The following is a 26,618-nucleotide window of genomic DNA, read 5'->3' as shown; positions in this document are numbered from 1 at the left end:
CGAGCATTCAAAGTGCTTTACAGTCATCATGTTTTGATAGTTGCAAAAACCCTGTAAGGCGGGTTCCCCAGTACGATCTCCAAGTAAGTGTGGGAATGTCCTCTGCCTAAAATCCTTGGAGAGATGCTGCCAGTCGGTTGTAGACCAGTGTTTCTCAGACGTGGGTCTCCAGCTGTTGTTGAGCTAGAACTCCCATCATCCCTCACCACTACGAATGATGGGAGTTGTAGTCCCACAACAGCTGGAGACCCAAGTTTGAGAAACACTGGCGCAGACAATACCAAGGGTTTGATTAGGTATAAGGTAGCTTCCTGTGATCCACCTTGCAAGCAGAATCATAGAGTTGGAAGGGACCACAGGGGTCATCTAGTCCAACCCCCTGCAATGCAGGAATCCTTTGCCCATTGTGGGGCACAGACTCATGTTCTACCGACTGAACTCCCCCAGTAGGATAGAAGAACCCCAACATCTCCAGGTGGGGCACAGAAAGATTCACTGGCTGAGATCCCAGAGGGTTGCTGCCATTCAGTGTTCACAATACTGAGCTCAATGGACCAAGCGCCTGCCTCGGTAAAAGGCAGCTTCCTACGAAAGAGGAGGGGAGAAAGAGGAAGGTGAAGAAAGAAAACAAGTCCCAGCAACCCGCCCAGCGTAGCTCAGTCAGTCCACTGAAATCAGAAAGAGAAATCGTTAGCTAGTCCACAGTGCATCTATGCTTGGAGATCAATTCATTTACCACTGGCCCTGTACATTTACAGAAAAGTACTTCTGATATAATAAAGGGCTCATAAACACGCAGAAATTGGGTTAGGCCCGTTTCGAATTCCTGCCAAACAACGGCTCAGAAAAATGAAGCTCTATTTTAATTAGGTGGACTTCCAATGAGTGATTTGATCAGGGCTGAGGCCGTCTAGATGCCATTTCGGCTCAGTGGCCTCTGCGTACACGGGCTAAGAGCACTTCTGATGAGATTAGGGGCCTCCTCTGCCCCGCTCTGGGTTGCGCCAGGCTCCCCGCTGGCTGCGTGAACCTGGACGATGGGGGGGGGGATTGCACACTCAAAGGAAACCCAGCAAAAGGCTCACCCAGCAGGTGACCCTTTCCCTTGGAGAGCTATGCAAGACAGATCTACCTGGAGATGTAGGGGATTAAACCTGGGACCTCCTGCAGGCAGCAATCGATCCCTAAGCCACAACCCGTTCCCCAAAAACAAAGCAGCAAGATTCTAGTCCTCATTGTTCTGAACAAAAGGCTGGTTTCAACAGGAGCATAGGAAGCTGCCTCATGCACTGACCGGCAATGGCTCTCTCACTGTCTCTCCCAGCCCTAACTGAAGATGCTGGGAATTGGATGCAGGATGTTCTGAATGCCAAGCAGGTGCCAACCACTAAGCTACATTCCTTTCCCACGTACATTCCTACCAGAATGGGAGCTGGTGTCAGGCCATGGTCTTGAACTGCCAGTACCTGGATTTCAGAACTTCGGCCCTCTGGTAAGTTTGCAGGTCTAGGTCTTTCCGATTCCCAAGCAAGCCCCACCTTCAGAGTTTGGTTGAGCTGGTCAGCTCTTGCAGGAAACCATGGACGAGAACCAGGAAGGCGGATCTGCTCTGCTGTGCCAGCCGTCCTGACTTGGACCCGCAGACCAAGGTAAGGTACTCAGCAGCCTCTCCTAAACCGGGTGCCCTCCATATGTTATGGGGCTACAACTCCCATCAGACCCAGGGGTATTGTCTGAAGCATCTTGAGGGAACCTCGTTTAGGGAATGCTAGTCGAAAGTCTAAGCGGCCAATCCCCCAAACTTCCTAAGATGCCAATCAATCAGGATGTCAAGGCTGCAGACCATTTTGGGCGTTGTGAAAATTACTATCCCTGTTGCGATTATATGCCCATACCCAACCCAAAGCTAGGCTCTCTCAGGGCAAGCTCTGACATGACTACTCTCTCTGCATTTTTATAGGCAAAGTACGAAGGGCAACAGAGGCTTTAACAATTCAGTAAATCCCGAGAGTCTGTGGGACCTGAAGCTTTGGTCTCTGCAGGGAGATTTGCTGTTGCACTCAGGCCCTGGCAGCATTTGGGGACTTTTTAAACTTATAGAAAAGGCAAGTACAAGGCGACACAATATGCGTCTATAAAATTATGCACGCCATAGACTAAAATTTTCTCCCTCTCTCGTAACACCAGAATTTGCAGGCATCCAATGGAATTCAGGAGAGACAAAAAGGAAGCACTTCTTCTTGGTAGACTCTTAATCTTAGCGTCAGGGGTTCAAGCCCCACGTTGTGGAAAAGATTCCTGCACTGCAGGGGGTTGGACTAAATGATGCTTGAGGTCTCTTCCAACTCTAAAGACATCTAAAGCACTGTTAACCCACTTTAAGCAGCTGTGGCTTCCCCCAAGCAATCCTCCTGGGAGCTGTAGTTTGTTAAGGGTGCTGAGAGTTGTGAGGAAGTCTCTAATTCCCCTCACAGGGCTACAATTCCCTGAGTCCCCCGGGGAAGAGGGTCTGATTGTTAAACAGTTCTGGGAACTGTAGCTCAAAGGAGGGGAAACAGCAACCTCCTTGTAACTCTCAGAACCCTTAACAGAATACCATTCCCAGGATTCTTCAAGGGAAGCCACGACTATTTAACGAGGCATCACGCTGCTATAAACGCATGGCGCATAGTTGGCCTGACAAAAACACAACATTCTGGGTGGGTTCCACTATTATTTCCTCGGAACCGCAAGATTTCACACAAGATGAAGTCGGAACACAGAGGAATTTGAAGAACTTCGGCACACCTTCAGAGGAGAATTGTGCTTGCTACGGTGAAGGATAGGTTGCGCTGGCGGGGGCGCCGCAAAACAAAGACGAAAGATAAAAATGGTGGACGTCCTGGGATTGCTTTGGACAAGCGGTCACTCTCGCCGCACGACTCCCGCACCCCACCCCACCCCACCCCACCCGAGACTTTTCTCAAGGGGAAACTGGCCATCGATCTCGGGACACGCAACTTCCAGGGCCGTTCCTTATCTCAGAACAGCCTCTGCCGCGAATTCCTGCCTACGCTTTAATGTTTAAATTATTAAATGCATTAATGTATTTACATTATTCAAGTCTTATGTGCATTTTTCTCAGATAATTTATGTATAAGAGTTTGAATGTCCATGACTGTTAATGTCTACAAGCCTTCCTGTTCATTATTGATTCTGGAAAGGAGGGGAGGGGGAGGGAGGGAGCGGGGGGGGAGAGAAAGCTAGTGTTTTAATGCCTTATTTTTAATGTATTAAGAGTCTGAATAAGTGCATTCTCTTTTTTCTTTTGTAATTTCATAATTTAAGTAGTGCATTTATTAAACTGACACAGTATGAATTGTGGTGAAGGCTGGCACTGGTCCAGCCTGCCAAAGCAATTCGACCGACCATCACGCTGCACTCTGCAAATCTCGCAGTAGCTTTTGCTCCAGACCTCAACGATCTCGCTCTCTCCTCCTTTCAGAAACTGGGGAGGGTGCAGGAGTTTCTTTCGAAGTGCACACTGCCTTTCCCTTTTGACAGCTGCTCACCTCCAGACAACTCATTCCTCCTTTTTTCTCCTGTTTGCGTACCTGTTCGCTGCAAACAGATCATTATTCTCATGTACCACAGGCTGAGATAGAACAGTTTTGGTTTTCTAACAAAAATAATATGGTCATAAGTTTTCTTTGGGGGGGGGAAGGGGTTTGAGGGTGTAGTGCAACCAAAAAAGGCCCACAATTAACACATGTGGCTTCCCCCAACCAAATTCTGAGAACTGTTGTTCGTTTAGGGTGCTAGGAATGGTAGCTCAGTGACAAGCACACTACAGTCCCCAGAATCATTTTTTTTTGGGGGGGGGAGCCATGTGCATGTTAAATGTGCTTTGAAATGTTAAGTGCAGATGTGACCCAGGTTCAGACCACAGGTAAGGTGCGGAAAGGACTCCTGCCCCAAAACCTTGGAGAGATGCTACTGGTCATTGTAGGAAATACTGAGCTAGATAAACTAATGATCTGACGCAGCGTAACATCTTCAGGAAGGACCTTATCCTAAGGTTACTAGATTGTTTTCAATGAATCCGGGGACACTTTTCAACTTCAACTGATTTTGTATGGGGACTGATTTGTAAATCCAGGGACTGTCCCCGGGAAATGGGGACGTCTGGTAACCTTACCTTATCCAACTAAGCCCTGCTCAAAGCAGAACCAAAAGTTAGCCATGAATTTAATGGACCAAAGTTAGCCGTGCCCATTAATTTCAATGGGTCTTCTCTAAGTAGGCCTAACAGAGGATACAAACCTTTGTGGGTTTTTGTTTTCTTTAAAAAGGATGTATTTTAAGTGGCTGGTGATTGGGGTGGCAGAAGCCAACACCACACACCTTTTGACGGATTGTAAGGTTAACCTCTGCTTTTATTTGTCTTGCAACAAAAACACCACAGCGGCAAAACACCCTGCAGAGAGCGGAGGAGCCGACTCTGCTGGGTCCAATGGCGTGCCAGCAACCTACGTATTGCACAAGTGGCAGTGTGTGCATGTGTGTCTATGAGTAACTTTTGTGGATTTATTTGGAAGGCTGACTAATGGCTTGTGTACATGGGAGGTAATTTCCTGCTGGTTTGAAAAGGTCCTTTACAGTCCCCCATCCCCCCCCCCATTGTATAATTAGTGCCTATTGTCGTGCTTGTAACAGAGATCAAACTAGTTGCAGGTGGTACCTTCTCTCCCCTTTTCTGTTTAGAAAAACAAATGTTCTTCTATTACTAGCTGCCGCTGTTAAAGAGTGAAGGGAGCCAGCCCTGGGGGGAAACTGTGGCTCAGTGGGAGAGCTTCTATCTTGCACGCAGATAGTCCCAGATTCAATCCCAGATAGGAGATGGAATAAGACTCCCTATCTGAAACCTTGGAGAGTCGCTGCCGGTCAGTGTAGACAATACTGAGCTAAGTGGACCAGGCAGCTTTCTATGTTCCCAACTCTTAAGGGGAGCTCCGTAGCTCAGTGTAATTTCTCAGCTTCTCTTGGCCTGAACACAAGACGGCATCTCTGTAACATGATCAACGGCTCAATCTTGTGGAAGCGGACAAAAGAGGGAGGGGGGGAATAAAAGTGTCGGGGAGGGGGAAATGTTGTTGTTGCAAAGTTCCTGGCCGCTGTTCTAAGAGAGCTGACTCTGCCATTTCTAAGGTTAAGTTTGTGTTTTCCTCCCTCCCTCCCAAACGGGCTTACTCATTACCATTCTTTAACTGTTACAATTTATATCAGCATATAATGTTAAATAATTACAGGGAACGAAGGCTCACTCTGGCGAGGATATAAACGCACCGTGGGATTCTACAGATTTAAACAAATAACGCGCGCGGCAGGGGGGCGAGCGGATGAATTAGCATTAATACCCTGCTTGGGAGATCCCAAGGCTGCTCTGCTGTTTAAATACAGATCCTTTTCTGCAACCATCGCAGGCGAGATGACAGCTCGCCGAGCCAGGAGGGGAAGCGGCTGGGCCCGCCGTGGTGGGCTTTTCGGGCAGCCGACAGAGTCCCTGGAAAGGAGCGAGGGAGGAGGGAAGGCAAGAAGGCAGCCCTCAGCAAACACTCAATGGGGCACATCAGCTAAAAATAAATAAAAGAACTCCTGTTTTAACACTTGGTAGCAGCCAGCTAGATTAAAACCTTCCCTTTTAAGGGATGCACGGGATCGCCAGCTAAATGGAAGAGTTGGCAGCACCCTTGGCCGGCTCGCAAGAGGAGGGAGACGGAGAGTTCATGGCTGAGCAGCCAGCTGCTGAGGGCCTGCCTGCGACCAGTGACGTCCGGGGACGTGAACAGGGTCTGCGCATGATCATAGGAAGATAAGAAGCTGCCTTGTGCAGAGTCAGGCCATTGTGTCCACCCATCTCAGTATTGCCTGCTCTGACTGGCAGCGGGTCTCCAGGGCTTTGGTAGAGTCTTATTCCATCTCCTACCTGGAGATTAAACCTGTGTGCGCAAGGCAGATGCTCTCCCTTTGAACTATAGTCTTTATCCAGGGCTGACTTCTTTCTTGGGGGTAGGAGATCTTAAACGGGCAGCTCATGAGAGAAGACCATTTAGTCTGCTAAACATAAAAGGGGAGAGGATGTACCACCTGAAGGAGCAATTTGATTTCTGTTACAAGCATGGCAACAGGCAATACAACAACAACAACAACAATAGTAGTAGTAGTAGTAGTGGTAGTAGTAGTAGTAGTAGGGTGATGAACACAGGAGAAGTTTCTTTTCAGGCTAGTGGGTAACTTATCTCCTATCTAATTAGTTACCCACCCAAACGAATCCACAAAAGTTACTAGCACACAGCACATTTAATACCTATGCACACCTGTTTTATTGTTTTTTACGGTTTCAAAACATTTAGGAGACCAGCATTTATCAGTGACTTCAAGAGCAACTCATGCAAATCACTTGTGCCAAAACAACCTGGATTCCCCAGTCACAAATGTGCCAGGACCCGGACGGGGACACGAACACACACACACACACACACACACACACACACACACGACATAGCCTACCATGTAGAGTTGCTGTAAAGATGAAATGAGGGGAGAACCATGTACCCCACCTTGAGCTCCTTGGAAGCAATGTGGAAATGAATGTAATGATAATCATTTTGTGTCTACTGACTGGGGGGTTTTTTTGTTTGTTTTTTGTTCCCCCCCCAAAAAAAAATGACCCCTGAATTTTTGAATATTTTGAATATCAATATTTTATTGATATTGATGCTGCATTTTACGTTGTGTTTTATGCTGTTTTTAAGTCACATTTTAATCAGTGTTTTGTGTTAGCTGTCAGCCGCCCTGAGCCCGATTATTAAACCGGGAGGGGTGGGGTGTAAATAAAAATTTATTATTTATTATTATTATTATTAATAATAATAATAATAGGAGGAGTCTTCCTTGGGTACCCGCCCCCCACTTCTGAAATTGAGCAAGCAGCAACCGCACAGTTAAGGACTTCCTACCCCTGCAACTCTCTCCCCAGAGAGGCTTTCCTGGTACCTCCCTGAATATCCTTTCAGCCTTGGGCAAGGACTGCTCCCCCCCCCCCATTTTCCCTTTTAGTTTTTAATTATTTGAATTGGTTCCCTCTGACTGCCCTTTCCTTGACTGCTTCTGCTGCTTTTAATTGCACCTTCATCTTATCGTTCCCCAGTTTTAGTGCTTTAATTGCTATTGTTTTTAAAATCAAACCCCGGGGAGCAGAAACACTTCCGCTGACAGACAGGAGATAAATCTTTTAAGAAAGAAAGAAGCCACTCTCACCCAATTCTCAGGGAATTTGTTCCGGCTCGCCTGCAGGCAGCCACTCTTCGCCCTGGGCGAGCCGCTATTTACCAGCCTGCCATTAGTACCGCTGTGCAATTAAGTTGGATAGAAGTCCAGTTCTGGCTGAGAATTGCCAGCATCTCTCCTCGACAAACCTGTGACGTTTTTGCTGCTGGCTGCTTTTTAAAGAATAGAATCCCAGTCAAGATGAGCTGTTCTGATGTGACAGACCTAGAGCAAGAGGCTTGTGTTGCAATGAAAGAATAGATTTTGTCAGGAAGGTATCCTGAACAGAAAATTTTCCTGCAGAATTACCTCAAGAATTCTCATTCCAGGATCACTTCACTGTGAGTGACACACAATTTTCTAGCATGACAGCATGGGGAAGAAATTCTTCCAGTACTTTATTTTCTCTCTGAAAATTTTCTGCTGCCTAAGTTCAGCAGTACCAGTGAACAGGCGCCAATTACAATATTAAGCAAAATCAATAAATACAGAATTTTTAGCTTTGTTTACTAAATAAAAGTGAAACAATAATGCCAAATTAGAGCATCAGAAAATTATCTGATGCAAACTGAAAATTCCTTGGTGCAAATTCCTTTAAATTTGCATAGAAGAAGTTTTCCCATTCAAAATATTCCAGGAAACCCATGTCACTGACAACAGCACCCTCATTAGCAATGAAGGAGAAATTTGATTTGGTTGGGATTTAAAAAGAAACCCATCAAATTTGTACTTTCAGAAACAATACATGAATAACATAGCCCTAGCCTCTAAAATTTGCACTTGGTTTTGAAATGCAGTTCCCCAGCTGAGCAATGCTAACAAAGAAAGTGTGTGTAAATCACAAAAGAACATTTTTTAAAAAAATGCATTATATTTGGAAAATTTGCTTTACAGAAATGTGCAAATTTGGGCAAATCAACACACACAAAATGTGTTTGTTAGGATAAATTTTGCACTAAAAACCTGACTAATTTTCATGTGGATTAAAATAAATAAATTTGGAAATAATGTAGAAAAATGTAAAAAACTGAACTTCAGATTGGAAAAATGAAAGAAACCAATATTGATAGATCCAGCCATGCCTAATAGACACCAGTAAGTTCTAAACTTCCAGCAAGGTTTTCAGATAATAATAATAATAATAATAATAATAATAATAATAATAATAATTTATTATTTGTACCCCGCCCATCTGGCTGGGTTTCCCCAGCCACTCTGGGCGGCTTCCAACAAAGATGAAAAATACACTAAAATGAAAAATACACTAAAATTCTACCATCCTTATGGCTTACCTGGAGGATAGACTATTATGCAATGAGGAAAGGAGACTTCCTCCAAGTTTTTGGCTGATTGCAAAAAATACTTGACCCTCGTGAGTTAGAATCCTTTCTTAATAATGTGTCGCGTATTCATAGGTAGGCCAAATTCTGCTCATCGTCCATTTGCAATTTCATTTATTAAACAAATAAAGGTAATTCAGAGAGCTCCTAGAGCACCTCAGAATGGTTTACAGTAGATGGGGGCAGGGGTCCGACTCCCTCTTGCTTAAACAATGTAAACAGCCCAACAAACTTTCCCCAGCTAGGTATGAAGAAAGCTAAGTAAGAGTGAAAAGAACTATGAATTTGCTTCAGTCCTGGGTACAGAATGTGCTCAGCAGGACCCAGTTCATTCATTCCAGTGGTGGGTCTTCTCTACCCAGCTCTGATTGGGTGGATTTTTTGAGTTCTAGTAGAAGCAAGGCACACAGAAGTAGAATCAGACAAGCTTGAAGTCGGTACCCACCCCTGATGGAAAATATTTCAATGTTGCCTTTGAGAGCAAACTCTCTCTCTCCCCCCCCCCCCGGCAACTGGCACTTAAAGAGGGGGGAAACGCAATAAAGATACTTGTAGATAAAATATTAAGAAACCAGCTGCTCATAAAAAACAAAACAGCCCACTCCAAATCACCAGATTTTAACCAAAGCAGACCAATGTTTAAAACACACAGACAACCTTCAGGAGAAAGTCAAAGGCAAGAACAGAGATAAGTCTTAAGATCTCCTCAAAGGTCCAGCAAAAACTTTGTCCACAACTTTCCAGTTTTTGTAATGACCTATGCTTTTGGCTTATGTTTTTAGCCATTGATTGTATCAAGTGAAATACTACCTCTAACTTTATACAATAATATTATGTATTATAAAAAAAATTTAATGGACAGAGGAAAAAACACCTCCAATATTAAATCATTACTATTTGCCTTGTAATTGGACACAGATGTACATTCTCTGTTTCACTACACTAATAAATAAATAAATAAATACAACTGTAAACCTTCTGGTAATTTTTTTAAGAGAAAAAAACACACCTTGATTCTCAATGAAGGAAAACACTGAGCCTTTACTGAGGGGTTTGTGCGTGCATTTGTGCGTGTGTAACAAAACAAAATACTAGTATGTTTTAATCCCCGTAATTTAGGCTTTTATTAGTCTGCAGTTTGCTAACCATATAACCTTATACCGGTATATTATCTGCTGGGTGAATAACCAGAATCCTGTGTGTATGTCTTTTTTTTAATAAAAAAAAATCACCTAAAATGGGTTTTCTATCAATTTCAAATGGGAGACTCTTTTGAAGGTTGGTGGTGAAAATATTATCAGACAGGTGAGATTGTCCTACTAAAATTCAACGCATCCCTTTTCTGTGCCTGTTCATTTGAAGCACCTAAAAAAAAGAAATACTACCCAGCAAACTTCACCTGGGGGGACCCCATTTTGAACCCCCAATTCTCCCTTTGAAAAGGTTTCCTGGACTATTTACAGAGCAAAACACTCCCATCTGACAGTGGGCTTGAAAACTCAGGCGGCGACGCTTTTTACGATAATGAAAACTTCCGTGCACATCTCAGACATCCGCAGGAGCGACTTGCCTTGCTTGTAACATCCGCGACATAAGAGGGTGGGGAGAGAAGGAAGCTGGTGTCAGACGGACCGCAAAGTCCGCTCGCAAGCTTTTTATGATCTATATCCCTGCGTGGGAAATTCGGCAGGAGAACAAGGAGGAAGACGGAGAGAGGGAGGGATGAGGTTGTGGGGGAGGGAGGCGGAAAAAGCCTCTCCTCTTTACTGGTCCCACTGTCACTGCAAATAAAGACCACGTCAAGATTTAAACCATAATAATGGGAAAAGCTATAAAAGGTCTTGGCCATAATGTTTCCTCTGCTCCCCCCTTTCATAAAACGCTACCTTTCTTTCTGCTGCGTGCTTTGCAGTAATACATGTAATGCTTTGGAGAACGAGGGAAAGCTCGCAGGGCACGAGAGTGCTGCCCGCCTCCCATTTCCAGAAAGCGGACGGGGATTCCCCCCCCCAAGACCAGTCTCTGCCCAGCTTCCCCCCCCCCATCCCCCATGGCAGGACACACAGGAAATTCCAAGACGACAAGCCTCGTAGGGTAGAAACCGCCAGCAACCGGTAGACGGTTTTTGCAACATGCAACTCACCACTTCATCTGCTCCCGTGCCCTGTAGATGGCTGAGAATTTGCCTCCCAAGAATGTTGCAGGGCCTCAGTGGCTGGCCCCTAGAACAGTCTGTCCATGCTGCTGGTCAGTGACTACATTGTAATACCAGAGTGGGGATCCTTCCGCCAGGGGACTGAATGTGGCCCTCTATACCTTTCCATCTGGGCCTCGGCACTCATCTCGGGCCTGCCCCGCCCCCCACAGACCACACCTGTCAGTGGTCTGCCTTGAGCGATTTTTGATCATGTCTGTTCCTTGCCTGGTTGGAGATTGATATAGTGTACAGTGGTACCTCGGGTTACATACGCTTCAGGTTACATACGCTTCAGGTTACAGACTCCGCTAACCCAGAAATAGTACCTCAGGTTAAGAACTTTGCTTCAGGATAAGAACAGGAATTGTGCTCCGGCGGCACGGCAGCAGCAAGAGGCCCCATTAGCTAAAGTGGTACCTCAGTTTAAGAATAGTTTCAGGTTAAGAACGGACCTCCGGAACGAATTAAGTACTTAACCTGAGGTACCACTGTATGCGCGTTTGTGTGTGGGTGTGTAGGTGTAGAAACGACTGACATCACTATGGCTGCAATGTAACGTATTGTGCAACGTATTGTCTCATCCATTGTTCTGCCCACTTTTGCCTCTGGCCCCATCCACCACTGGTATGTGGCCTCCCCTACGTTGCCTATGTAGGCCTTGAGCTGGAAAGAAGCTCCCCGTCCTTGTTGTAATTACCAAATTCTGAGTCTGAGAAAAGGGAGGAGAGAGGACAGAAATGCAAGGTCTGCTCACTTCTGGATCAGCTGGGGGACAAAGGAGCAACAGGCTTCCTTGGTGGTTGCTGAGCATCAAGAGAAAGGTGGCACAAATTTATCAAGCGTGCCGGATACAGCATGCCTTTATTGACCCAAGTGGAGCTAGACCAGAGGTGAGGAACTGTTTTCTGACAGTGGGCCGCATTACCGTCCAGGCAACCTTCTAGGGGCCACAAGCAAAACTGTGTGGGGCAAGAAAATGTTAACATTTACTCTCTGTCCTCCATCCAGGCAGGTAAAAGCTCAAGGATGCATTCTAGTCAGGAAGGATCAGGAAGGGAGCAGAGCAGGGTTGGTGGTGGGGGCGTGGCCTGGGGAAAAGGGGTGTAGCCTAGAGAGAGTCCAGAGGGCAGGAGAGAGCAGTCTGGGCCAGACAATATAGTACAGTGGTTCTAATAAGTGTGGCACGCACACTGGTGTAGGTCCAGTCGCGGCCGACTCTGGGGTTGCGGCGCTCATCTCGCTTTATTGGCCGAGGGAGCTGGCGTACAGCTTCCGGGTCATGTGGCCAGCATGACTAAGCTGCTTCTGGTGAACCAGAGCAGCGCACGGAAACACCGTTTACCTTCCCACCGGAGCGGTACCTATTTATCTACTTGCACTTTGACGTGCTTTCGAACTGCTAGGTTGGCAGGAGCAGGGACCGAGCAACAGGAGCTCACCCCGTCGTGGGGATTCAAACCGCCGACCTTCTGATCAGCAAGTCCTAGGCTCTGTGGTTTAACCCACAGCACCACCCGCGTCCCATTGGGCTGCATGTAAGTCAGTCCAAATCAGAGTGGAATGAATGAACCAACGTCAAGCCATGCCCATTAATTTCAGGGGGTTCTAATCAGGGTAGGACTAGCATTAGACACAATTGGCTTACATGCGAAGCACTCTCATACCACCCTAACTGTCATGGCTTCCCCCGCAAAGAACCCTGGGACCTGCAGTTCGTCAAGGGTGCCAGGCACTGCAGCTCTGTGAGGGGATCCTGGGCCAAGCTATGACTGTTAAAGTGGTATAAATTAGCATAAACCTTTTTTACACTGGTCTTTGACGCCTGAGTTGCGTGTTTTCGGGCCCCACCCTATTTGGGGAGTGGTAATAAGTTTTTAGCTGTTTTAAATTGCTGTAACCTACAATGGGACCTTGCTGAGGTGATGCGATCTGAATCAATGCACTGCAGAGTGCTTTGAACATGAGTGCCCTATATACAGATGATGATGATGATGATGCCGCCACTGTTACAAGGGGACCAAGGCAGCTGAGGGTTTGAGAAAGGTAGTGCCCAAACACCAAGGAGGGATGTGTGGAAGGCGCAGATGATAATTCTCAATCGCAGCAAAGTGGCTGCACCCATAAGCACTGCACCCCTGAGGAGAACAGGAAGCTGCTTTGCACAGAGCTCCATCTAGCTCAGTATTGTCTACACTGACTGGCAGCAGCTCTCTAGGGTCTCAGATCAGGGACGGGGAGTCTTTCCCAGCCCTACCTGGAGATGCCAGGGATTGAACTAGGTACCTTTGCATGCAAAGCATGCTATCCGCCAGAGTAACACGCGCGCCCCCCACGCCCCCCTCTTCATGACAGGGCTGTCAATTACAGCCTTGACTTACGAGGCAAAGATTAAATGAGCTAAATATGTAGAGCCTGTCTAAGGAAAAAGAAAAAGGAAGGGTGACGGAATTGAGAGGGGAAGAGGAAGAAAGGAGTGTTTTTAAATGGGAGGTAGCAAACTGATGCCCGTTTCTAAAAGAGAAGCACAGATAAGCAGAATTCTGTAGGGTGCTCACCCAGCTTGCCTGACCCTCCACTCTCTCTGCTGTAACGACACCTGCCTAACCACAGCAGACTTCAGATCTGTAAGCTACTTAGTGCGGTTGCCAAACTTTTTCCACTTAAACCTCATGGACACTGAGGATGCTGCAGAATTCTGTATAAAACCTGACACACACACACACCTGAGCTTTGGTTAAGACAGATTTAGGGGGCCGGTCTCCCTCGGAACCATGGGCGGTTGCTGCCCTCTATAGGACAAGCGGTGTATAACATGGAATCCCTGGACCCCTCGCAAGCTCTAATTAACAGAGATACTCACACAAATGGGGGCCAGGCAGATTCCCATGTGTGCAGTGAAAACGGCCAATTCTCCAAATGGGCAGTTTCAGGTGGGTGGCAAGTCTGAAGGCCTCCACGGGTAACATTTCATTCATTTACTTATTGAATCTATGTCCCACCCTTTTCTCCAAAAAGCTGAAAGGTGGTATGCATTGTTCTCCCCCTCCTCATTTAATTCCTACAACAACCCTGCAAGTTAGGTCAAGCAATGACTGGCACAAGGCTGCACCCAGCAAGCTCTGTGACATGGTGGGGATTTGAACCCGGTATGTCCCAAGGCCTAGTCTGACACTCTAACCACTGCACCACACTGGTGCTCAAACCAGTGGCATGCAGTCACCCCCATGGCATGGGCTGCCCTAACATACCTTTGTCAGCCATACCTTTGTACAAGGTAGGAGGAGGCAGGGACGGATTGCATTCAATTACAACGTCTTGTCGGGATGCGCGGGGAATTTCAAGGAAGCGCTGCTATTGATCTGAGGCCAGGCGAGTTAAGCAGAGCTGACAGTTCCCCTTTAAACATGCTCCCTCGGTAAGTACATTTGCATCCGCGGACAGGGCGCGCGCATGAATTTGTCCAGGTCAACACATTAAAAGGAATCGACAGATTAAAAGAGTGCATTTTGCACGGACCACAGGGAAGGGAGGGTGAAGGGGCAAAAAAAAGAAAGAAAAAGAAAGAAAAGCCACTCGATGAACAGAGTCAGCAGTAAATAGACAAAACCAAGAAAGAAAGGAAAAGAAGAACGATTCAGCTCAGAACTCCACCAAAAGGTCAAGCATCACAGAAAAGAGTTTGACAAATTAATGCGTTCTCCCAACAGCCGATGAAAAGAAGTTGGCACAAGACGGAAAAACCATATTCCATCGTTCTGATGGTGGGCATGCAATGCAGAGAGCTAAGAGACTTTAGCATGTACTGCAAGGGCGCTTTCTACAAACCCACCCACCAACTCCCTGTAAGTTCCTAGTCCACACTGTTGCAGAGATGGGCCCGTCTGCTTGGCACAGCTCTGAGCTCCTGAGAACAGTCTTGAGAACACATAAAGGAGAACCCTGCTGGATTGGAGCAAAGGCCCATCCAAGACCAGCTTCTTCTCCTCATAGTGGCCAACCACATGCCATTGCAAAACTCTCAAGGCAGGACATCGACACCAGGGCACTCTCCCTTCCTGTGGTTTCCAGCAACTGACGTTCAGGAGCATCGCTGCCTCTGGCAATGTCAGCAGAGCACAGACACTGTGACCAGTAGCCACTGAGAGCTTTACCCTCCGTGAATTTGCCCAATCTCTTTTAAAGCCATCCAGGCTGGCGGCCATCACTGCCTCTTGTGGAAGCGAGTTCCATAGTCTACCTTCCCAACGTTTCATAGAAACATAGGAAGCTGCCACTTACGGACGCAGGCCATTGGCCCACTGAGCTCAGTACTGTCTACACTGACAGGCAGTGGCTCCCCAAGGATTTCAGGCAGTCGTTCCCAGACCTACCTGGAAATGCTGCAGGGAACCTGGGGCTTTCTGTAGGTAAGGTGGATGCTCCACCACTGGGCTGCAGGCCTTCCCTTCTGCAACGAAACCAAGCTCCACAATTTTATTTTATTTTAAGTTCTCTGCATAATATTTTCCCCAAGGTTCACTCTGAACAGTCCAGAGAGAGGACCAGCGAGCCTCTAAAAGTCTATATATATTTTCCGATCGGTGCGGGGATTCCCAGACAGTTGGAGTCAGTGGGCAACTAACCCAGAGCCCCCAGTCAAACATTAGTCAGGATAATTTAGGACTGTCAGCCAGAGAGATGCTATCAGCTTAGCGACCTCTGGGCAAGCAGTAACCCTAATGGGCTTATAATGGCCTTGCATTCCTTCAGGCAGGTTCCTGTGGGTTTTGAATGCCGGGAGAGATTCCATCAGGTCTAGAAAAGGATGGTGGTGTGGGTCAAAATAAAAGCAAGTTTGGTGGTAAGAGGGGCTTTTGCAAACCAAGTATGATGAGGAGCAGTTGAGAAGAATACGGTATGCTTCGTTGGAGAAAAGAAGGTTAAAGTTCTTCAAATATCAGGAGGGCTGTCACATCGGAGACAGGGCACGCTATGGGCCCCATATGCACTACACATTTGAAGCAGTATCACACCACTTTGTCATGGCTTCCCGCAAAGGCTCCTGGGAGTTGTAGTTTGTTAAAGGTCCTGAGAACTGCAAAGAGACCCCGCCCCATCTCCTGACACAGAGCTTCTATACCCAGAATTCCCTGGGAAGAGGGTCTGATCGTTAAATCATTCAGAGAATGGTGAATAACCCCTAAAAGCCCCAAATACTTTTGTACAGTGGTACCTCGCAAGACTAATGCCTCGCAAGACGAAAAACGCTCAAGACGAAAGAGTTTTCCGTTTTTTGAGTCGTTCCGCAAGACGAATTTCCCTATGGGCTTGCTTCACAAGACGAAACGTCTTGCGAGTTCTTGCGAGTTTGCTTCCTTTTTCTTAAAGCCACTAAGCCGTTAATAGCCGCTAAGCCGTTAATAGCTGCTAAGCTGCTAAGCCGTTAATAGCCGCTAATAGCCGTGCTTCGCAAGACGAAAAAACCGCAAGACAAAGAGACTCGCGGAACAGATTAATTTCGTCTTGGGAGGCACCACTGTATTTCTTTACAGGAACGATGCATCAAATTTAATTAATTAAATAACAACAACAACTTCTTGATCATTTTAGGCACTCTTTTACAAGGTTCTGCACACACACACAATGACTCATCTCCTACAGGCCCTGTAAACTTATCATAATGCAAACACGCTCAATTTGTATTATCTACATAGGTGGAATATGTATGGAGCTGGCTGCAGAACTTTTATTTATTTATTTACTATAAATAGTAAATTTATTTACTATTCTTAATAATAACGATTCTTATCTATGTGATATTTTGTATACAGTTGCATATTTATCTGCAACACCTTAAATTATCATTCACCCAATACGTGCATGTGTATAAAATATCATACGGATAAGAAGAAATCCAAAATTCTTATTAGAAATATATACCGTGAAAATAATACGCTAAACAAGTATGTAACATCGTTCGTCTCACCCTCACTCCCAACCCTTCATATTTTTCATTTTTTTAAAAAATCCCTCTTTAAAGATGGCAACAACTGTTCCGACTCCTGTCCAAATGATCAATCATATGTACATCATCTAAGCCCTAATAATGCATGTGGATTGATCCAAGCCTTGCACTTTTATCATTCCAATAAACGATAAACGCAAGGTCCGTTTTCCCTATGATCTTTTCAGAAGTTTGCATTTTTAAAAGAAATTACTTTATTACATATAACAATGCAGATGTCTGAGAGGTGCAGAAACGAGCAACTGCTTGCCTCATGTTTGAAATCATATGGTCTACAACTTATTAGAATGAAAATGATGCAGAGAGGAGAAGTGGTTATTGCAGAGGCTTTAAACAGTTCTACAGATAATAAGATCATGATACCACGGAAGCACGATGGAGCGGTCAATAATAGGTCCTGAAATACAATCAAATCCAGATAAGAATCATACTTTGCAGGAACTTGCCAGGCATAAACGACCACCATGCAGTTGCATGGGCCATAGGTTTGGCTTTGCCCCTGGAAACTTCTAAGAACGAGCAAGTTTTTTCAGGTAGGCAACGAATAAGACCTTCTTAAATTAGGTATCGGGGGGAAAGCAGAATTAGTGCTCCGTTTTCTATTTCTATGCAAAGTAGACCCAAGCCCCCGAAAAATACAGCTTCTACAGTCTTATTGCTAAGAGAAAAGGCTTTTGTCTCCACTGATCAAGTGCAGTTCCACCCCATATTTCTTTTTACGCAAACTCTTTGCTTTGAGCAGAATGTCCAACCAAGAAAGAAAAAGGGAGGGGAGAGGGGAAAGGCTGTTTAGATTCCACAAGTGCTTGAAGGATCGAGGGGGGAAATTGGGCAGCAGAGAGACAGGGGTGGGTGGAGAGGGAGGGAGAGAGAGAGAGAGAGCGCAGCCGTGTCACTGAGCATCTGGACTCAAGGAGAAAGCTGATCCCACGCCAAGGGATGACAAACGCTGGCTGTAAACAGCACCAGAGCGAGTTGCTGACACTCCGAGAACCACAAGGTTACACTTCCCATCGCGGAGCGTCCAGGCGAAATTTTAATGGGCCAAGACCGACAGCAGGGAAATGAGAGGCCAAAATTAAAAATAATAATAATAATAATCGTAGATTACAGCCCCCCCCCCAGCCTCAGTCCATTTGCCGCCACCGCTGCGGACAAAGGGCGCTGCTGCCTCCCCGTTAGAAGCAGAGCTTGCTATTAAAGATCGCAGAGGTTACTCCAAGGGGACTGGGCTGGGTTTTGATGAACTACGGCGGTGGTTTGGAGAGGACTTTTTGTTTTGTTTCGCTGGCTTAATAATAAATGGTGGTGATTAAAGTTTCTAGCTCTCAAGCTAATGGGACAGAAGCTTGGAAAGGTAAATGCAATGATGCTTGCAAAATATTTGGAGGGAGGGAGGAAAGGGGTCATGTTCCAGCTCTCTCCCTCCAAAGACTTGTTCCTACATATTTAGCCAGGGATGAGAGGCAGTCCTTTCTCAGCTGTTAAGGCTAACCAATACCGACAGACCCACCCTTTCTAATACTGTCCACTTCTTTTTTTAAAAAAAAAAAGTATAAGAGAGACACCTGACTCTAGAAGCTGCTGCAGCATCTTTTGCCAAAGTACCCTGCTCAATTGTGCAACGGGATGCTAGCATGTTTCAAAATGGGGGTGGGGAAAGGTGGGACAGCACTCGTTTTGCTCAGGGACACATCCAAACTTGCCAGGAACCATGCTGAAACCGGCTTGCCCCCGTGAGCAACCTGGCTGCCAAATTCTGCACCAGCTGTAATTTCCAATGCAGCCCTACACATGATGCCTGTCCGAACGCAAGAAGCCCCGGGTAACTAATAAGCTCACACTAGAGGTCTGCGGCAGTGAACGGCCAGCGAGTCAGGCCCGTAAGTGGGGAGCGAACGGTCGATTAGTTAAAAGGGTCTCTACGGATGCGTGGCTGGAAGTGATGACGACACCTAAGCAGAAATGAAGAGGCTACGAGAGGAATAAGAGAGGGAGTAAGCGGAAAAAATTAATTAAAAAGCAAGCAGGATTGAAAGCCCCCGTTCCTTTTCCACATGAGCTCCGTGGTACCCTCACATGCATGGAGGTTCGTTGCGAGATCAAGATTATATTTCAGGGGGACTGAATTTTATTTTGTATTTTCTTGATTTGTGCTGGGTCACCCCCCCCTCCCACACACACTTTTCCCAACGAATTATTTTTATCTTATATCTATATCTATATATAGATATATGGCTGCGATGCGTTCCTCTTTTCCTCGGAGCAATTATGAAGCAGTATATAAAGAGCAGGGGAGATGATGTTAATTAAACAGAAGGTAATTTCTGTCAGCCCACAGGGTGGGGGGCAGAGAGTGAGCCGCCTGCCATTCTCCTTGGGAAGAAGAAGAAAAATCAGTGTGAAAGCACAGGTACTTGCATCAGCAAGAAACAGCCTTAATTTTTTAAAAATATTGCAGACAAGAGCATGAAGGCACACGAGGCAGCAAATCTGGAGCTCTGTCTGAGCTTCGTCCTACTAGCAAACCCACTGAAATGAATGGAAATGACAGGCGCAGGCCTGTTACACTTTTTGGTGCCTGCTTAAAACCTGCAAAAGGGACGCGGGGGGCGCTGTGGGTTAAACTATTTAGCTAAATACGTTAAGATAATTTAATTGGAAAAGCTTGCAAATAATAGATAGGCTTAGGATTCAAATATGTAAGGATAAGATTCAAGATCTTTAAAGATAAATTAGAAAGAATGAAAGATGTGAAGTCACTAAGTTAACTTTCTGAGAAAATTGATTTTGGAAAACTGTTAAAATGATGTATAATGAAATTCAACCAAGGGGATTTGAGGAAGTCACTAAATAATGTTACCAAGATTTAAACAAGATGTGTGTCTGTTTGTGTGTTTTAAAATTTTGGGGGAAATTAATAAATTTTTTGAAAAAATAAAAATAAACCACAGAGCCTAGGACTTGCTGATCAGAAGTTCGGCAGTTCGAATCCCCACAACAGGGTGAGCTCCCATTGCTCGGTCCCTGCTCCTGCCAACCTAGCAGTTCGAAAGTACGTCAAAGTGCAAGTAGATAAATAGGTACCGCTCCAGTGGGAAGGTAAACAGCGTTTCCATGTGCTGCTCTGCTTTGCCAGAAGCGGCTTAGTCAAGCTGGCCACATGACCCAGAAGCTGTATGCCGGCTCCCTTGGCCAAGAAAACGAGATGAGCGCCGCAACACCAGAGTCGGCCATGACTGGACCTAATGGTCAGGGGTCCCTTTACCTTTAAAACCTACAAGCCTATCCAGTCATGCAGAAGCTACACTAGAGGAGCCTGCTGGATCAGACCAGTGGCCCCATCCAGCATCCTGTCCTCACAGTGGCCAGCCAGATGCCCCAATGGGAAGCCCACAAGCAGGTCCTGAGCACAACAGCACTCTCCTCGTTTCTGATTCCCAGCAACTGGTATTCAGAGGCCAATGGTCTCTGTCCCTGCGTTAAACGGTAACTAAGGGCAGGAAAAGCAATCAATGGTCTACTTCAGGGATGGGGAACCCCTGGCCCTCCAGATGTTGTTGGACTCCAACTCCCCTCAGCCCCAGCCAGCATGCGCACAGATGATGGGAGTTGTAGTAGAACATCTGGAGATTTTGCAGTTTCTCCATCCATCCATCCATCTATGGGGAGCATTCACATCCTTCCACATGTTGCCAGACTCCAACTTCCACCAGCCCCAGCCAGCAAAGCCAGTGGTTAGGGGTGGTGATGAGAATAACATCTGGAGGGAAACAGGTTTCTCCCACCTTTGGTTTGGCGTGAGAAATTTGAGGGCGTGTAAGGCACATGTGTGAAACATCCCAGAATCCTCTGTACCTTGGAGGCCTTCTGCGGGAGGCCTTTCAATAGGGAAAGAGGTAGGGTCTGGGAATCTTAATCATGGTGCTTTGTTCTATAGCAGGAACACCGAAATCTCAAAGTCTGCTTGATGAGGAGCACGAAAGGAGGTTGAGATTTTGTAGAGGGTTTCCCTGATGAAGAAGCTGGATGTACTACAGTGGTACCTCGGGTTAAGAACTTAATTCATTCCGGAGGTCCGTTCTTAACCTGAAACTGTTCTTAACCTGAGGTACCACTTTAGCTAATGGGGCCTCCTGCTGCCACTGCACGATTTTTGTTCTCATCCTGAAGCAAAATTCTTAATCCAAGGTACTATTTCTGGGTTAGCGGAATCTGTAACCTGAAGCGTCTGTAACCTGAGGTACCACTGTACTACCTCTCAGGTTAATGTGCATACACACAATACACCACACATTTCATTTTCATCAACGAATGGAAGAGACCGGTTACATGCCACAGTCCTTGAAAGCAAAATCTCTGATCAAGAGCAAGCGAGTGCTTCATGGGTGGTTGGAGATGACCCTCTGTTCACCCAGAAAAAGATAAAGAGGCGGGGGGGTCACTAAAGGTCAAAGTTCAGAGGTCACCTAGAGAGCACCACACATAGCGATACTTAGGTCATTCTGTCCGAGACCAAGGAGTTGATCCTGAAAAGAAGTGGCCAAACAGATGCTCTTTTCAAGAGAACAAGCTGGTCAAAAAAAACCCTCAAAAAAGCAACCACATGGACATGCAGCCCGTACCTGGTTGAGTTGAATTACATGAAAGCAAAGTTATTCTTTTGATTCCCCCACCCCACAAACGCAGGACTCACCAGAGCTTCGCGGGATGCTCCATTCTCAGCTCCAGAAGAAGAGCCAGTCTGTAAGAAGAAAAAAAGCAAGGTTAGAGTGCCACCCAATGGTCACTTCTAAGCACACTTAGCTGCTCTGACATACATACAAACAAACAGGAGCCATGACTCGCCAGGAGAGCACCCACTTTGAATGCTAAAAGGTACAGTGGTGCCCCACAAGACGAATGCCTCGCAAGACGGAAAACCCGCTAGACGAAAGGGTTTTCCGTTTTGGAGGTGCTTCGCAAAATGAATTTCCTATGGGCTTGCTTTGCAAGACGAAAATGTCTTGCGCGTTCCTGCGGTTTTTCCCCCCTTCCCCCCCTTTTTCCCAAGCCGCTAAGCCGCTTATCAGTCGATCCTAAGCCACCAAGCCGCTTAACAGCTGATCCGCTAAGCCGCTTATCAGCTGATCCGCTAAACCGCTTATCAGCTTATCCGCTAAGCCCGCTAATAGCGCTAATCCGCTAAGCCGCTAATGGGCTTGCTTCGCAAGACGAAAAAAACACAAGACGAAGAGACTCGCGGAACGGATTCTTTTCGGCTTGCGAGGCACCACTGTATCTGGTTCAATTCCCGACATCTCCAGTTTAAAAAGCACCAGGTCTTACTGGTGAGGAAGCACTGCTGTTTTGCCCAAAAGGGATGTTATTTAATATTTTCGATTGTGATTTTTATGGAGATGTTGTCGAAATAATGCATGATTTACACAACTCCGGCAGCAAAACTGGTGATCACTGAGGAATTCGAAACCTGTTCCAGATCTTTCTTTGGAGCTTCGGCACCAGTTTATTTTGCTTGTTTTATTTATTTATTAAACTTATTAGTCACTTGGCACCCAAAGGTTTCCAAGCAACTTAATGTTAAAGAAAAATATATGCACATACATAATAACGTAGCGGGGGAAGGCAAGGGGGTAGGGATCGTACAATACATTAACATCTCATTTAACACACAACTTGTGGAAAAGCAAAAACAGCATGCCACCAATATCCAAACCATAAACGAAGCAATAGTCCCACCCACTAATTAGCAGATGAACCTCAACCAGTCCTTTTTTGAATGCAGCCGTTATGGAAATGTTTACTCTGTGACTGAAACGTTAAGAAAAAAAGGGGAGTCTTTTCACTTGATTTGGCATACTGATTTCACCTTGAGATCTGGCTTTTCGAAGAAACCGTCCATTCAGGCTTGGGAAATATGGCAAGCAGGTATAAGTAACTCATTGGTCTTGTACATATTTTTAATTACTTATTTAGCGTTTTTTGTTATCTTTCCTCTGCTGCAGTGTGAATTAAGTTGGAGTGATATGGGGCGATAACGCCTCTAAACAAGATGCATGCCCAAAGGTTTTGCCATGGTTTCTGTATGCAACACCTCCTTGCTTAAGATGCTTGCTACTCAGCCTTGGGCAAAAAGGCTTGCTGCCCCCTACAAATGCAGAAGCGAGGGGACAAAGACAAGATGAACCCCCCCTCCCCACGTGCAGAACCAACAACCTTCAGAAGTTGTTCAGCACGGTCCACCAGTCCGGCCCCTGCTGTAAATTTCCCTAAAACAAGCAATACCAGTGAAAACATTTTTTTGACAACTGGGTAATTTATACCCACGCTAAGAGGCTGTGCTAATAAAAGGATGGCAGATTTATAAATCAACATGTGTGTGTTAAATTAGGGCAAAAAAATAATTGAGGGGCAGGCAACCCGCATGCCAAGCAGACCTAGGAGGAAGGAATAAGAATCTTAAAAATAAATGACAGCTCAGGTTTCCTCCCCTGCAAGTGTTTTCATGCAAAGCTAACAAGGCACTGAAGCACGGAGCAATTAAGACCGTGGCCACGGTCCAAGGAAAAAATGGTGTGCACTTGGATCCAGTGAAATCACAGAATCACGGAGTTGGCCTGCAACAGGAGCAGGGTAAACCTCAGCCTGGGTGGGGGATAGGGCACCCTCACAATGCCAAAGTGCTCAGCAGTCATGCTTGGCACCCTCTGTGAGTGTTTTCACCAGACTGGAATGTGGCTTTGAATTCTGATCATACCTCTCAGTCACCTGGATGGAGGCTGTGTGTGTGTGTGTGTGTGTGTGTGTGTGTGTGTGTGTGTAGGAACCAGCCTGCTGTTCAAAGCTAAAATTTGCATCCATTGCTCCACCCACATCTGCTCTGGCCGCGCCCACCACTGGAATGTGGCCCCTGGAAGGTTGCGCAGAAGAGAATATGGCCCTCAGGCTGAAAAATGTTCCCCACGCCTATGTGTTGCATGAAGAAGGATTTTCTTCTATCTGTCTTGAAACTTCCAATGTTCAGCTTCATTGGGAGCCCAAGAGTTCTAGGGCAAGAGAGGGAGTCAGCTGCCAGTCAGTGTAGGCCAGGCATAGGCAAACTCGGCCCTCCAGATGTTTTGGGACTACAATTCCCATCATCCCTGACCACTGGTCCTGTTAGCTAGGGATCATGGGAGTTGTAGTCCCAAAACATCTGGAGGGCTGAGTTTGCCTATGCCTGGTGTAGGCAGCACCTCGCTAAATGGATGAACGGGTTTGACTACGTATAAGTCAACTTTCTACAACCCTCTGTCTTAAGGGAAGGGCTGTAGATCAGTAGATCATTCTGCCCGGACACTGAGGTCCAGCGCTGAGGGCCTTCTGGCGGTTCCCTTGCTGCGAGAAGCCAAGTTACAGGGAACCAGGCAGAGGGCCTTCTCAGCAGTGGCACCCGCCCTGTGAAACACCCTCCCACCAGATGTCAAAAAGAAAAATAACTACCAAACTTTTAGAAGACACCTGAAAGCAGCCCTGCTTAGGGAAGCTTTGAATGTTTAATAGGTTATTGTATTTTAGTGTTTTGTTGGAAGCCGCCCAGAGTGGCTGGGGAAACCCAGCCAGATGGGCGGGGTATAAATAACATATTATTATTATTATTATTATTATTATTATTATTATTATTATTGTAGAATCACAGAAGGGCAAAGCTGGAAGGTACCCGAGGGTCATCTACTCCAACCCCCTGCAATACAGGAATCTCAACTAGAATACCTGCCTTGCACACAGAGGGTCCTGGGTTCAACCTCCCAGCATCTCCAGGTAGGGCTAAGAGAAGACTCCGGTCTCTGAAATCCTGGAGAGCTGCTGCCAGTCAGTGAAGGCAACACTGAGGTAGATGTATCAATGGTTTTGACTTAGCATAAGGCAGCTTCCTATTTTCTATTTTTCATGTTTCCCCCCTCACGTTTGTAGAAACACTTTTCATGTCGGAAATGCATCCCCCACACGGAGTCCTAACATGCTCTCTATCATCTTCTCTCAGAAACCAGATCTCACTTTATTTCCCCCCCCCCCCAAAAAAAGCTGTATTGAATTTTACATAAATGTACAGATATATAAAAACTTCCGGGCTCCTCAGGGACCCGGCCTGAATGATTCACCCAATTAGATCTACATTTGGCTATTATGTAGGATATTGAACCACATCAATCAGTTCAGGTTAAGATGAAGGACTAAGAGAAAGAGACAGATGTCTTAAGAGAGGTCTCTAAGGAAACTGGGAGGGGGGTTCCTAAAAAAAAAAAAAGTACATTGTTGAGATCAAGGGCAGAGAAGCAGTGCTTTTGACCTACACAATCTTGTAGACCTCAGCCTTTTGGATAACTTTCAATTATTGTTCTTTAAAAAAAATCCTATGCTTCTAGATCTCATGATTACTTGGAGGTGGGCTGTTAACAGAAACACTTAATGGATATAGTCATGTCAAAGGGTCAAACTCTTTTCCTCAAGAGATGTTCAAAATATTCCTTTAGTTATTATGAGACATATATGGATAACTACTTATTTGATCTGTATTTTTTAAAGTTGTAATTTTACTGTACTATGGGGGAAAACACAAAAAAGAGGGGGTTAACTAGAGCAGATGTTCTTAGAGCACACTGCTTGCTTTTTAAATGATGTAATCCTGAGCATTTGAACCCTGGTTGCTGCAAGACCTCTTTTGACACACGTACAGTTCCCACTTTGAAATACCATGCCTGGTCTTGCAATAGGATTGCCGGGTTAAGATCAATTGATAAAAGGCTTATAGTGACTTAACTGGTTTACCACTCTTGAAACTCAGGTTCACCATGTGATTTGAGGCTGGCACTGAGGAAGAGCAGGGCTCTCTCACTTTTAGCAGCTTGCAGTAGGCAACAGTTCAACAGGTTAAACCTTTTCTAATACAGAAACACTGTTACGGGGAAAGCTTCACCTGTCGACAGCAACCCTATTTGGAAAGAGGAAAAGTCAGAAGCAGGGACCCTTCCCTAGTGGTCAAGATGCATGAATAAAGGAAGCTGTCCGCTTCAGACTTGATGGACAGCGAAGAGGATATCAATGTGTCCAGTGGAGCTTAAGAGTGTACAAAGAGTCTCCCTGTTGAATCAGCCCCACAGCCCATCTAGACTGGCATCCTATACTCAAAGTGGCCAATCAGATGCCTCTGAGGAGCCTGAAAGCAGGACCCAGGCACAAAAGCTCTCCACCCCCCACCCCTTGTGCTTTCCAGACCCTGGTGTGTAGAATCATCACTGCCTCCAACCTGGTTGGATTCAACCCTCAGTTTTAAAAGTTCTCAGGAAAAACAAGGCTTAAGGCAATATGCAACTCTATGAAATAATGGGGGAAATTAATAATAATAATAATTTATTATTTGTACCCCGCTCATCTGGCTGGGTTTCCCTAGCCACGCTGGGCAGCTTCCACAAAGACTCAAAATACACTAAGATGCCACACATTAAAAACTTCCCTGAACAGGGCTGCCTACAGATGTCTTCTGAATGTCAGGTAGTTGTTTATTTCTTTGACATCTGGTGGGAGGGCGTTCCACAGGGCGGGTGCCACTACCGAGAAGGCCCTCTGCCTGGTTCCCTGTAGCTTTGCTTCTCGCAATGAGGGAACCGCCAGAAGGCCCTCGGCGCTGGACCTCAGCGTCCGGGCAGAATGATGGGGGTGGAGAGGCTCCTTCAGGTATACTGGGTCGAGGCCGTTTAGGGCTTTAAATTACAAATGAGTTTTTATTCCA

General features: G+C 46.0%; 1 protein-coding gene across 15 annotated transcripts in view; it reads right to left on the bottom strand.

Annotated features, from left to right (window-relative positions):
- The window catches only part of PEX14 (peroxisomal biogenesis factor 14), a 140,959-nt gene that overhangs the window by 106,990 nt on the left and 7,351 nt on the right, over window positions 1-26,618 (bottom strand). For all 15 annotated transcript variants that reach the window (XM_082230332.1, XM_082230328.1, XM_082230335.1 and 12 more), the window contains exon 2: window positions 21,546-21,593. In XM_082230332.1, the coding sequence (XP_082086458.1) occupies window positions 21,546-21,593 (48 nt within the window). The remainder of the gene's footprint in view (window positions 1-21,545; window positions 21,594-26,618) is intronic.

The sequence above is a fragment of the Podarcis vaucheri genome (genome assembly GCF_965113315.1).
Source record: "Podarcis vaucheri genome assembly, chromosome: 7".
Classification (NCBI taxonomy): domain Eukaryota; kingdom Metazoa; phylum Chordata; class Lepidosauria; order Squamata; family Lacertidae; genus Podarcis; species Podarcis vaucheri.
The sequence above is the reverse complement of the archived record's forward strand: the minus strand, read 5'-3'. Positions and strand labels throughout refer to the sequence as shown.